General features: G+C 42.6%; 1 protein-coding gene across 1 annotated transcript in view; it reads left to right on the top strand.

The window, feature by feature from the left end:
• Nucleotides 1–14,525, top strand: part of SKA3 (spindle and kinetochore associated complex subunit 3) — a 65,510-nt gene that overhangs the window by 30,083 nt on the left and 20,902 nt on the right. The window contains exons 6-10 of the mRNA XM_089685793.1: nucleotides 215–297; nucleotides 2,717–2,834; nucleotides 3,084–3,151; nucleotides 4,312–4,493; nucleotides 14,161–14,367. Coding sequence (XP_089541919.1) covers nucleotides 215–297; nucleotides 2,717–2,834; nucleotides 3,084–3,151; nucleotides 4,312–4,493; nucleotides 14,161–14,367 — 658 coding nt within the window. The remainder of the gene's footprint in view (nucleotides 1–214; nucleotides 298–2,716; nucleotides 2,835–3,083; nucleotides 3,152–4,311; nucleotides 4,494–14,160; nucleotides 14,368–14,525) is intronic.

The raw sequence follows: 14,525 nt of genomic DNA, 5'->3' as shown, positions 1-14,525 counted from the left end.
AGATCTTCTGTAGTAATCTGAAAGTGACAGGCCTCCTGTATCTTCACTGATCTGACTTCAGTAAACTGAAATCTGATTGATTACTATAGTATAATGTACTTTTTAGATTTGCTCTGCTTTTAGTTACTATGCATTTTCTAGTTTTTTTGGATTCAGAAATAAGGGAAGCTTGGCAAGCCTCACCCAGTTGTCATATAACTTATTTCCATTACAGTGCTGCTGCAAATTGTGCTAAGGAAGTGTCAGAAAACCTGAAAAGTATGCTAGCTACCCCTGCTCACCTGAAACACAGAAATGGTAAGTGACACTGAAACAATTCTTGTTTAAAGTAGTTTTAAGATATAAGGAGATAGTGAAGGAAATAAGTATTTGATCCCCTGCTGAATTTGAATGTTTGCCCACTCACAAAGAAATGGTCAGTCTAAAAATTGAATGGTAGGTGTATTGTAACACTGAGAGACAGAATAGCAACAAAAAATTCAAAAGAAATGCATGTCTAACAAATGATGCACTGATTTGCATGTTCATGAGGGAAATAAGTATTTGATCCCCTTCACAAAACATGACTTAGTACTTGGTGGCAAATCCCTTGTTGGCAATCACAGAGGTCAGACGTTTCCTGTAGTTGGCCACCAGGTTTGCACACATCTCAGGAGGGATTTTGGCCCATTCCATTTGAAGGGGATCAAATACTTATTCCCCTCATGAACATGCAAATCAGTGCATCATTTGTTAGACATGCATTTCTTTTGAATTTTTTTGTTGCTATTCTGTCTCAGTGTTACAATACACCTACCATTCGATTTTTAGACTGATCATTTCTTTGTGAGTGGGCAAACATTCAAAATCAGCAGGGGATCAAATACTTATTTCCTTCACTGTATATCTATCTATCCTACCTATCTATCTTCACACATTGAGCACAGTAAAATAAACATTTCCCTTTATTTACCTGAACTTCTACTCTTCATGAGAAAGTGAACAGTGATGTTTAGAGTCAGTCTTTTGAGAAGTTTGGAGGAGTGAGGAACAGGGGAATGCTTTGCCATCCTAGGCTAAATGGGGCTGTGTGCTTCTTTCAATGTACACATTGAAAGCATAATTCTATGTGCTCCCTGTATGCAACTAAAATGCTGCAAGAGAAAGCAGCCACCTAGAAATGGGAAGCCTGGGGCAGCGGTCATGGCACCAGACTAAACTGGAACATAGGCATGAATTAAAAGATAGAGACTGCAAGCTGCATCCTCAGTAAGTGATTAAATCAGCTGCTGAAACTGCTTAAAAACCGAGGATTTAATATCACTTTAATAATGTAAAGAAAATAGAACCCAAAATTAGGAATGAGATATGTAAACGTGAGAAAAACCGTGATGAGGATGTTGTCCATAGCAACCAGCAAGATTTCATTCTCCAAACCAACACTTAGAAAATCTAAATAATTACACTGGAAAATTACAAATGTCCATCAAATACAGCCACTAACATTCTCTAGCAGGCTTGGGTTAGAGAATATGAAAACAAACTGGTTACCCTGGAAAAAAAATTTCAACATGCTATAAAGGACCGCTAATTCTAATCCCCAGCAGTCCTAAAACTTAACCTAATCAGTAACCGTCCCCTAGCACTCACCTTAACCTTACACACTAAATGAACACTCTGGATCACACTGGTGAGGCTTTGAAATTGTGTTACTTCAGCGTGATTTCAAAGCCACACATCAGTGCAATTTGCACTGCCGATTTCATTGTGACTTCATATAACAAAAGTCTATGCAAATCGCAATGAAATTTGCAAAAAGTAGTGCAGGAATTTTTCCCATAATCACTGCGACATGAGTCCCGGTGATATGAATGCTTTCAGTGCTGGCAGTGTGGTGCGACTTGTCGTGCGATTTGTAACTATCAAAACACATGACAAGTCACACCAGTGTGAACGGGGGCTTAAAGTGGACCTCTCAGTAATTGCCTTATAAATTCTTGTTGTGACGCCATATACAGCTATGGGATCCTTTTAACAAAAAACTGTACCCTTATTAAAAGAGTAGTCCTTGAGCCCTAATTAAGTGAATTTACTGCAGTTGTGATGGTGCCATGTCTACTGCAGGCAGGAGGAAGTTTCCTTGGTCTTCTCTTCCTCAGTGATCAGACTGCAAAATTGTGACTTTGTAGCAAGTCATAAGGTGAGCAGTTTTAGCAGTTGTTGGCTTGTGTCAGATATTTTTGAACACTTCACCATAGCAGGGGAGTTATCTGTTTAGTGAGTGGCAAGATAGTGTATTCTCAGGCAAATTTGCTGCTGTACTGGCTACAATCAACATGGTGGGGGGGGGGGGGGGTAGATGTGACAGCTAAACAGACTACGGGAGATACAGGCATGCCATACATCAGTAGAGCGTCCTGTATCTCTAAAACAGATTCACTGATAAACGTGGACCATGCCAACAGAGACCTGCATCTGTGACCAGCACAGTCAGACTGCAACAGCAAACAGTGACTGGCAGGATCACCGGGTATTTTGAGCAAATTAATAAAGAGAACGTTTTCAAACATCTACAGTACATGAAGGTACAGATTCATACATGAAATAAACTTGGGGGTAACTTACACTTTTTAAACTTAACCCCCAAACCTAACAATTTCTAAAATCCAAGTAGTAAATACTGCTTAAACTGCTTCACTATATAACATTGTGATTTTTTTTTTTTTGTTTTCATTAGATTTCTACTCCGTGGACTCTCCCTTACCCCCCGTGTTCTGCACCCCTGGACTAAAGGTTCACAAGAAAGCAGACAAGAAAGAGATTTGTGATTCAAACCAACCTGAAAGTATAGGAGGGTTTGTGTTCATTGTTAAATCATTGTTGCCATATGACAGTATGAAAAGGAGTCATTTGGTGTCCCTGATAATTGGCAATATAAAAATCTTTGTGCATCCTTCCTTAAACTGATATAATGACAGTGGTTAGCACCAAAATGGGTGGGTCCCAAACAGAATCCTCCATTTATTTGTTTCTCTAACACTTGTTAATCTGTAATATAATGGCTATGCTTGTGTATTACACTGAGAATTTTTTTTTTCTTTTAGTGGGAGGGACAGTTCTAAAGAATGTATCTCTTCAAAAGCTGTACATTCATTCCAAGCACTGGAGAGAGGTATGGTCCTATCCATGCACTTCATGTTATTATAATAAGTAGTATCTATAGCATAGTTATGGTGTCTTATGGAACCTCATTGAATGTTCAATATATTTTGGAATATTGTCTCTGTTTACATTTTCTTGTATGTTTGTACTCTGAAAGGTGTATGAATTAAAGAGTTGTTTGACCATAAATGAGTAATTTTGGCAGCTGTATATCCATTCTGGAAGGCCATGTACAGATGTGTATGGTGTGTTTACTGCGTGCCATGCATTGTAGACCGTGAATAAACCATAGCACAATTGTAGTCGCGGGCACGCACAGGAGCTCAGTACTAGTATGTACTAGTAAGTCCTACCACAACAATAAGGGGGCAAAGTGGCCGTTTAGGTTTTGTCCTTTCAAGAGGAACTGAACTCTGCCTGCCTTTGTTCTGGAACAGTGTCCAGAGGGCAAACGATTAGTCATCAATATGGCCTTGGCTGATCTTTCCCCCATTAGTGCTCATTCACACTATTTACAGTGACTGGTGTTTTTCTGTACTAGATCAATGCCAGTCAACACAAGGGCACATAGAAAGCAACATTTTTTATGTGCCCTGTTCACACTGCAACACTGCTTTCAGGTGGGTTGGACTGCGTTGTGGAAAATCACACACATACTGCATTTTTCTGCAACATTGAAGCTCTCCTCAAGTCACCATCCGTTCTTGCACTGCATGAAATGTCAGTTTCACATTTTCCAGAAATGTTTAAAATTAGGTTAACTAGTACTTTGCATTGTAAAAACACAAGGCACCGCCGCCACATAACAGACACTAGCCCACTAGGTAAAACAGATAATTTTAGGTTATGGTCTTATGTGATCGAGTCCTTATGCACTTACCAAGCCTTGTTCTTGTATGGAGGCAGCCATCTTGGTAGCATTAGGGTTTTGGGTTTTGCTTCCTCGTGTTACAGCCCTCAGCAAGGAGAACAATGGGAAACACTGGGTACTTGGGCATAAATACGATTTCTAAATGGTCCTCTAATATAACAAATCTTCACTTTGTAAATCCAAGTCTACTTTAAATTGGGCTAGCTGTTCTTTAAATCTACTTTGTAGAAAAGCTATATAACCACTGTGGTGATTTCTGAGCCTTGTAACTGTTCATAATAAAGGTGTTGTGTCTTCAGATATGAACAGTGTGAATTCTCCTCAAGCCCCTACGTTCTGTACACCTGGTCTGAAGGTCCAAAAGAAAGAACTACGCGATGCTGTTGCGAAACCTGTAGAGGATAAAGAGGAGACTGTAAATAAGAGTCTGGACACTCCACCAATCCCTAGCTTTGAGACACGATGGCTGAAGAATGACACAGTAAGTGTCTAAAACCGATAACATACCATTGTATGTGATCTCTTCATTACCAGAAGCATGTGCTGCTGTTTTTTTCCAGGCAATGGCTCATTGGCCCACATCTCATAGTGTATGATACAAAAGTAAGCACAACATTTTTGACAATCTCTCACCTCAGTCTCCCTGAGATGGGATTTCAGTAGTCCTGTTCATGTCCTGTTATATTCTGGCATTAAACAGATGTATTTTCTTCATTCATTGAACACAAGTAGACCTTAGGTTCTTGATATGTTATAATGCCACCTGCAAGGAGTAGGACGCTAGGTACAAATAAAAGCCCAAAGGAGCAGCCTCTGCTGGTGGCCAAAACCCCTATATTTTACAAACTCAGTTTTTGGGGTTTTTTTGTGCCTAGCATAGAAGAGATTGGACCTAAATTTTTCAGTTTTTTTTTTTTTTTTCGTGGTGTCCGCCCCTCTTTTGTCAACACTTTGGGACATCCCATTGGTTAAGATCTAGTGGTGTCCATCAATGAACAGTAGAAAAAATAGGATTTTTTACTCGCTGTAAAATAATTTTATCTAGCATACATCACAGGACAAAGAGCAGCCATGATGATCTTTACTTGATGGGTTATGCACCTCCTACAGGTGATTGGGCACCATCAAAAAAAATCAGGAAGCTCCCCCCAATATAAACCCTCCCTCACAGGAAGTGCCTCTGTTTTTGGGCCAGTGTCTGAAGGAGATGGTCACTGAGGTACAGTTGTCTGCATAAATGCTACCAGATGCTCAAATCTATTCAGTAGGGATCAAGAGAGTTGTAATATCCAGATCTGTACTTATAGTTATTACGTTTAAGTGGATGGTACCCGGATCATGCTACGATCGAAGAAGCCTGGACGCGTTGGTGGCCTGTAATGCAACCATTCTGCGTTGGACCCTGCATACAATGAACGCTGTGTAGTAGTAACTGACCAAGATGTTTCGGTTAAGGTGGTATACTGGTCCAGGGCAGTGGACCCTAAACAAGGGGAATTGAGTCCCTGAAGGTCTAGTTAGAGTCCAGCATAAGGATCTTGATCTTTTACAGACACAGAAAACTTAACTTTATTACCACTTTAAATTAATATAGAAAATGTTTTTGTGAGTACAGAAATCCTATTTTTTTTATGACATCAATTGAGGGACACTAAAATTTAGATTTTGATGTCCTTTACTGCTGCCTACAGCAGCATTAGACAAAAAAAAAGTGTAAGGTACCCCAGGATAACTCCTCCTTTACCCAGCATGCCTCCCTCAGGTTTTTTTTTTGTTTTTTTACTGGTGTCTTGAGGCCTAGCCTATTTACTTTGCCACCACGCAGCTGCAACATGTCTGTATCTAGTCCTAAAATGGACAGTCTTCCTGACATTTTACATTTGTCAAATCATTGAATGTACTGAGAATTTTTATATGAAAATCGAATAGTGTATACCCAGATTTACAATTCAGTTATACTGGCTTTGTTACAAACCTCTAAATTTGTGTCCTCCATGGGTCTGATCTCCATACAAATGTCCAGAGGACTCTGATTTAAGGTGCTGGGACACAGATGCCATATCAAAATCCCCTGGTCTTTGAAAGACAGTGCCTCTTTGAACCTATACCTGCTGCAGCATAAGAGGTTCAAGGATGGGTTGGCTGAGCCTCACCCTTTCCTTTATCTACTTATGCAGTAGTTGCTGTCAAAGGCCTGGCTCGGACTGCTCACCTCATCCTGCATCAGAATAGGTAGTCTGGGGCTTCTACACTGGACAATTGGACAATACTGTGAGTTTGTCTCACCCACACTGTTCCCCTGTAGGAAAATTCCCTAAATGCCTGCCTATCTCAACAGGTAACCCATGGTTATGAGGGAGAAGCTCATGGTGTGGTGTGTGTGTTTTTTTTTTTCTTGTTGCTCCTTTGATCCTGCGTTGCAGGTGAAGGCCATTTGAGGAGGATCTGTGTCTGTGAAAAAGTAATTGGGTAACAAATAAACAAATAATGGCTAGGAAAAACAGACAGTGAAAATTGTAGTGTTCCCTTACATGGACAGTGAAGTGCCCCCCTAAATTGGTGTTCAGTCAAGATGGCCCTTTACTTCGGTGGTTAGTGAGAGAAGGACCACCGTACATTGGTGCTTGTTGAAAGAGGGGCACCATTACAATGGCTGAAATAGGCTGTGTTAGAAGGTCAAATTGCAGAAGGGCTGCAGGAAATCAAAACATCAGATAGTGACTGTACACACACACACACGATATTAAAAGTCTACACACCCCTGTTAAAATGTCAGGTTTCTGTGATGTAAAAAAAATTAGACAAAAATAAATAATTTCAGAACTTTTTCCACCTTTAATGTAACCTATAAACTGTACAACTCAGTTGAACAACAAACTGAAATCTTTTAGGTGGAGGGAAGTAAAAATAAAAATGTATGGTTGCATAAGTGTGCACACCCTTAAATTAATACTTTGTTGAAGCACCTTTTGATTTTATTCCAGCACTCAGTCTTTTTGGGTATGAGTCTATCAGCATGGCACATATTGACTTGGCAATATGTGCCTACTCTTCCTTGCAAAAACACTCCAAAATCTGTCACTGCTGCACCATAGTTTCTCTACTTGATGATGACTTGTCTTCACTGCGTTCCATGGTATATCTAATACGTTGGAAATTCTTTTGTACCCTTCTCCTGATCGATACATTTTAACAATGAGATCCCTGTGATGCTTTGGAAGTTCTCCGTGGACCATGGCTTTTGCTGTAGGATGCAACTAAGAAAATGTCAGGAAAGACCTAAAAGAACTGCTGAACTTTATTTGAGGTGATTTAGAGGCACTTTAAATGATGGCAGGTGTGTACTGAATCCTATTTAACATGATTTTGAATGTGATTGCTTAATTCTGAACACAACTACATCCCCAGTTATAAGAGGGTGTGCACACTTATGCAAGCACATTATTTTAGTTTTTTAGGTTTACCCCCCCCCCCCCCCCATGAAAGATTTCAGTTTGTTGTCCAACGGGGTTGTACAGTTCATAGGTTACATTAGAAATGGAAAAAGTTCTGAAATTATTTATTTTTGTCTCATTTTTTACATCACAGAAACCTTACATTTTAACAGGGGTGTGTAGACTTTGTATATCCCCCCCCCCCCCCTCTCTCTCTCTCTCTCAAAAAAAAAATTGAGGGAACTCTTTTTTTTAATCAGAGTATAGCATCAAGACAAACTCCTGGGATATTGATCTGGTTAGTTAAGTAGCAGAGGGAGTTGTCAATCAGTTGCAGCTGCTTTGGTGTTAATGAAATGAACAGGTGCACTAGATTGGGGGGCAGCAGTGAGATGACCCCCAATACAGGAATGCTTTTACAGGTGGAGGCCACTGTCATTTTTTTCCCTACTCTTTTCTGTTTTTCACTAGTCTTGCATTTGTCTAGGGTCAGTGTCACTATTAGTAGCATGAGGCGATACCTGGACCCTAGAGGGTGCACAGGCAGTCCAACTCCTCCAGGATGGCACATCAATACGTGCCATTGCCAGAAGGTTTGCTGTGTCTCCCAGCACAGTCTCAAGAGCATGGAGGAGCTTCCAGGAGATGGGCAGTTACTCTAGGAGAGCAGGACAGGACCATAGAAGGTCCTTAACCCATCAGCAGGACCGTTATTTGCTTCTTTCTGCAAGGAGGAACAGGATGAGCACTGCCAGAGTCCTACAAAATTACCTCCAGCAGGCCACTGGTCTGAACATCTCTGACCAAACAATCAGAAACAGACTTCATGAGGGTGGCCTAAGGGCCCGACATCCTCTAGTGGACCCTGTGCTCACTGTCCGGCACTATAGAGCTCCATTGGCATTTGCCATTGAACACCAGAATTGGCAGGTCCGCCACTGGCACCCTGTACTTTTCACAGATGAGAGCAGGTTCACCATGAGCACATATGACAGACGTGAAAGGATCTGGGGAAGCCATGGAGAACTTTATGCTGCCTGTAATATCGTTAAACATGACCGTTTTGGTGGTGGGTCAGTGATGGTCTGGGGAGGCATATCCATGGAGGGACTCACAAACCTCTACAGGTTAGAGAATGGCATCCTGACTGCCATTAGGTACCCAGATGAAATCCTTGGACCCATTGTCAGACCCTATGCTGGTGCAGTGGGCCCTGGGTTCCTCCTGGTGCACGACAATGCCCGGCGTCATGTGGCGAGAGTATGCAGGCAGTTCTTGGAGGATGAAGGAATTGATACCATTGAATGAATGGCCCCCACGCTCGCCTGACCTAAATCCAATAGAACACCTCTGGGATATTATGTTTCTGTACATCTGACACTGCCAGGTTGCACCTCAGACTGTCCAGGAGCTCAGTGATGCCCTCATCCAGATCTGGGAGGAAATATTCCAGGACACCATATCCATCCATCGTCTCATTAGGAGTATGCCCTAACGTTGTCTGGCATGCATACAAGCACGTGGGGGCCAAACAAACTACACCATTGTGAGTTGCTGCAATGAAATTTCAGCAAAATAGACTAGCCTGCTGCATCATTTTTTCACTTTGATTTTCGGGGTGCCTTTGAATTCAGTCCTCTATAGGTTGATAATTTTAATTTCCATTAATGATGGGGCATCCTTACATTCCTAACACATTGCCCAGTCCATATCAGTATAGGTATCCAGCATGATATTTTTCCCCATTGAGATCTGATGTGTTTTCAAAAGTGTTATTAAATTTTTTTGAGCAGTGTATATAATTGGATTCTTTTCTGCATACTTACCAGTGATGTACTCCAAGAAATGGATTTTACAGGTAAGTATGTAGAAATCCAGTTTTCTTTAGCGTACATCACAGGACACAGAGCAGGCTATTCATGACTGTGGGATGTCCCAAAGCAATAAGAAATTTGAGGGGACAGTGACACCATGATGGCCACCGTCAATCCCTGAGGACCTACTCAGCCATCTGTAAAACACTGCGGCCAAAAGCAGAATCTTCTGCAGCTCTGACATCCACCTGGTAGAACCTTGTGAATTCGTGAACCGAAGACCATGTAGTGGCCTTGCAAACCTGGGCCACTGACGCCTGATGGCGGATTTCCCAAGATGCCCCCATACTCCTGGTGGAATGTGCCTTCACCCGAAAGGGTGAGACTTTACCTTTCAAACCACAGGCTTGAATGATCAATTGGCGGATCCAATGAAAAATAGTTGCCTTTGGATGCCGTCTACCCCTTCTTAGGCTCCTCTGGCAGCACAAATAGAGCATCTGACCTCCTGACCTGTGATGTCGCCTTCAAGAAGACTCTTGCAGCACAAACCACATCCAAGGTATGCAGAGGTCTTTTTCTTGCTGACTAAGGCCTAGGAAAGAATGAAGGCAGAACTAGAACCAACATCTTTTGAGTTAACAGGGCCAGTGGAATCTGTCCAATAGGTTCAAATGGTGGCTTTTGCAAACCCTCCAAAACCAAGTTCAGGTCCCAAGGACACAAAGGCAACCTGACAAGAGGAGCCATACGAATCACCTTCCAGGTTCTGTAATAAATGTTCCTAGACACTTCCTCTCTTCTGCCAGAGAGATGCAGCAATCCAAGGCCGCAATCTTTTTGTTTCAAACAGACATAATGTACCTTTGCAGCAGTGTAGAGTGGAATTGAGCGTAGAGAGTAGCCTCGAATGAGGACGGCATCTTCCCCAGCAACCTCATACAGAGGTGAATTGAAGGATACCTCTTGGCCTTCAAACTGCAAACCTCGTTCCTCAGGGCGCAACGTTTCCCTAAAGGCAGAAATACCTTTGCCTGAACCATGTCTAGGACCATCCCCAAATATTCCAGGATCTGCACTGGTTCTAGGGCCGACTTCTTGAGGCTGAGCACCCAGCCCAGCTGTTCCAGGATCTGCATCGTAAGGACCACATCCTGCTTCAAAGCTGGCACCGACCAATTTCTGAGCAAGAGGTCGTTTAGATAACCTGTGACTGAGACTCCCCGAGTTCTGAATGGCCCCAACAATGGAGCAATAATTTTTTGTGAAAACTCTGGGAGCCGTAGCCAGCCCAAACGATAGTGCTATGAAAGCTAGAAATGCCGAGCCCCTACTGCAAACCGCAGAAATCTTTGAACAATATACATTGGTACATGCAGGTATGCGTCCTTGATGTCTATGTACATTAAAAAAATCTCCATACTGTAGGGAGGCCACTACTGACCGAACCAATTCCATGCGAAAGGATCGGACATTTAGCAACTAATTTAACCCCTTGAGGTCCAAAATGGGCCTTACATCCCCATTTGGGTTTGGGACTGTAAACAGGTTTGAATAAACCCCTGAAACCTTTCACCTGCTGGAACCTCCGCAATTACTCCTTGGGCCATTAGGCAATCGAGTGCCTGAAATAAAGCTCTTCTTTACTCTGGATTTGTTGGTACATTTGATCTTAGAAACCAGGGTGAGGTAAATATACGAAATTCTAGTTTGTACCCCAGAGAAATTGTGGAAATTACCCATTTGCCTCGGATTAGAGCCCTTCATGCGGCCACAAAAGTCAAGAACCCCCTTCATAAGGAGGCGGATTTTGGATCTGTCTTAGATGACTTTTGTACCCAGGGCCTTCTTGGGTTTTGATTCTGAGATCTACCCCTGGATGCTGGGACTTGTGTGTGGCGAAATGACTGCCCAGTAACCGAAGCCCCTGACACCTTAAAAGAGGCATATGGATGTCCTCTTAGAGGGTAAAAGAGTACTTTTACCCCCTGAAATCTTTTTGGATATTTTTATCCAAATCTTTCCCAAACAGCCGATCCCCATGAAAGGAAAAAACTGCCAAAAAATTTTTGCATGACAGTTCTGCTGACCAACTCTTCAGTCATAAAACCCTGTGCATGTGCATTGATAAGAGGTCCAAGTGAGAAATTTGCTGAATTGAATCCTTAAGAGCATCACCTGTGAAACACAAAGCACGTGGAACATACTCCAAATCCTCGGCTGAGCATTCCCCCTGCACTGATGGTCTTCCAATATGTTGCTTGATACGGTCAGAAAGACTTTGGCAAATGCCAATAGCTGCCAGAGCTGGCTGTGCGGCAGAACCTGTCAGGGAGAAGGAGGCCTTAAGGAGAGACTCCAGCTTCTTATCCGCTGGGTCCTTCAAAACTGGGACATTATCCACAGGACATGTTAAAGATTTATTTAGGGATGAAACATCTGCATCCACTACAGGAAACCCCATTTCTTAAACTTTTGTTCCATAGGGTACAAAACTGAAAACCCCTTTTGGTGGAACAAAAACCCTGTCTGGGTGATCCCATTCAGTACATATAATTTGTTCCAGAACAGGATGCACCGGAAAAGCCTGAGTACTCTGTGAAGGCTTCAAAGAGTCCAGGGAAGAATAAGTAACGTCAAAGGTTTCTATCGAAGGTAGCTTGATCAGAGGTACCATATCAGTGAGGTCTTGGACTAAAAATCTCTGAGACTGGGAGGCAGAGACCTCCCGCTTCTCCTCAGGCTGTGACTCCTCAGACAGAAATTCTACTGCCTAACCTTCCTCCAGCTCTTCCTCATCCTCAGGCTCCACCCATTCCTGCTCCAGGATTGGTGATTCTAGTAACTGGGATCTATCCTGCTTCTTAGTCCCCTGAGAAACTGATACAATCATCCTAGCGATCTTATCTTCTAATCCCACTAAGGCTGAAGCAAGATCATCCTTGGTTACATAAGCTGAGGCAGAAGCCCCAGTAGTAGCCACAATGCCAGATAGATGCAGCGGCTCAGAATGCCCATTCACTTTTGGCCTGTCAGGAAAGGATTTTACAGTGGACCTTCGGCTAGGTTCCTCAGGACCTGGCGGTGGTACATTAGTGCCCTTTCCTGCTGCACCTCCCCCAAGCTTTCTGGAAGACATTACTTCAGATAGCACAATCCTGTGCACCTCCACTAGTAACACAGATCACAATAACACAGCTACGCAAGTAGTGTGCTTAAAAACTCAAAGCAAATACTGCCTTATGAGCCACCTAGGGCGGCTCCTGACTGACTGGTTCACGCTTCCCCCTCAAGGGGGTACTCGTGCCCGCTCTGTGTCCCGGCCACAGGAGATTTCTCAGCAGCAACAGCCACATGTGTCCTGGCTTCCAGATAATCAAAATATGGCTGAACTTCCGTTTCCGGCAGCACTTCCTCTGGTAGCGGAAACAAAGTGCAAGCGCATCTCGCGTAAAACAGTGAGCACTCCCCCTTTTCCCTCAAATTTGGAGCTTTGTTTCTCTTTACAGAGAGAAAAAAAGGAGATATCTTACCAGTCCCGCCACAGGTCTCTGATTTTCTGTCAGGCACCAACATTCACCCAAAACGACAGGCATTGTCATACAGAGCTTCAAGGACTCAGTCCCCATGATGAGGGGCTGCCGCCTTGGACCCGTATAGCACCCCACTGGAAGCGCCTTGGTCAGATTTAAAACTGCACAGGATTCGATCTGTGCGGAGTCCAGTGCCTTAAGGCTGCATTACAGGCAAAACCTTAAGGATTCTTCTCCTTATCCAGCGAGGCTCGGGTACCATCTATTTTAGCTCCCAGCCTTCCAAATGAATCCGATGAAAGTCCATGATTCTCTAATGGAATCGTTCTAGACTTTCAGGTATGCTCCAAGAGCACAGCAACTGGGGAAACAAATGAGGCACTTCCTGTATAGGAGGGGTTATATAGACGAGGACCTCCTCTCTGGTCGGCCAGCGTCCATTCACCTATAGGTGGCCTATAACTCACAGTCATGAATAGCCTGCTCTATGTCCCGTGATGTATGAGAAATATAATTTATTTTATTTTTTTTAATTCGTTTATTTTGGCAAAGTTTCTTCTATACAACATGTCAAGACATCGACAGCCAAGTATATTTCCAAACTTCACATACAGAATGGGCAAAAAGAAGACCTGAAGAGATCTCAGTAATGTATTTTGTACAGCTCTGCGACAGTTCCGGCAGTACTCTACAACCTGGGTGGGTCAACCGACCCGTGAGAAGCAGGACCAGAATCAAACAAAGAGAGCATAACTAATCAAACAGGAACAGTGTACATACAATAACAGGTTTACTGAAATGATCAGTGCCGAAGTCACGTAAAGGTGATAGACGGGAAACCCTATAATAGAGAAGTTGTGGATGGTAAGGGATTTCTTGTATTTCTGGGTGGGTCTTTCTGTCAGGTAGAGTAAACACGCTGCTGGATCCTCTTTCAGGTCGACTGATGTCAAATGTTTTATGGTCGTCGGCACCTCCTCCCAAAAAGGTCTCAAGTGGGACAGTGCTAAGTTAACATTTTAACTTCTTTATATAAAAGGATTAATTGCACTAGGATGGTTTGGGCTATCTCTCTATTGATAGTGTTTCTGTAGGAAATCTACAGTGCTGATATGCAACTAAGAATAAAAATGTGAAACCAGTATTTGAATAAAATTTAGGTTTCTAAAGCACTGTACATCATAAACAATTGTCACTTTATTTTTATTTTTTTTCAATCAGGGTTTACTTGTACTTTTGATTGTGTAATACAGACACACTTCAATTTCTCCCGCTTTCATACATCCAACACTGCAGTTCTAGAGATCAGTCTTATTTTCTATATTAGAATCCTTAACTCCTAAAAATCACTTTGATTCTTTTATTAGACAAGGTCACTGGATATCACAGAGCCAATCCCGAGGCCAGAGATGTCCCATACTGTATACCTAGAGCAGGCTGCACCACTGGGAATGAACTCGGATAAATATGGAAACCCAGCCAAGCCATTGTCTCCACCCAAGATGAGTGAATTCACTATAGGAACACCTCCACGACCAGAGATGACTGCACGTTTAACTGAGGATGTGTTCAAGGTACCATTTAATTAAAAAGGACACATTAAACAGAAAAGACTAAAAATATTACTAAACCCACAACAGTGCAGGAGATCTGTGTATAGGAGAACTACAAATACTATTGTGCCGTTGTGACTGACGGCTTGTAGTTCTCAATGAACTACCAGGACACTGAT

The sequence above is a fragment of the Staurois parvus genome, unplaced genomic scaffold (assembly GCF_062004578.1).
Source record: "Staurois parvus isolate SC_StPar_1 unplaced genomic scaffold, SC_StPar_1.0 ptg000387l, whole genome shotgun sequence".
NCBI lineage: Eukaryota > Metazoa > Chordata > Amphibia > Anura > Ranidae > Staurois > Staurois parvus.
This window is presented reverse-complemented; position numbering and strand designations above follow the sequence as displayed.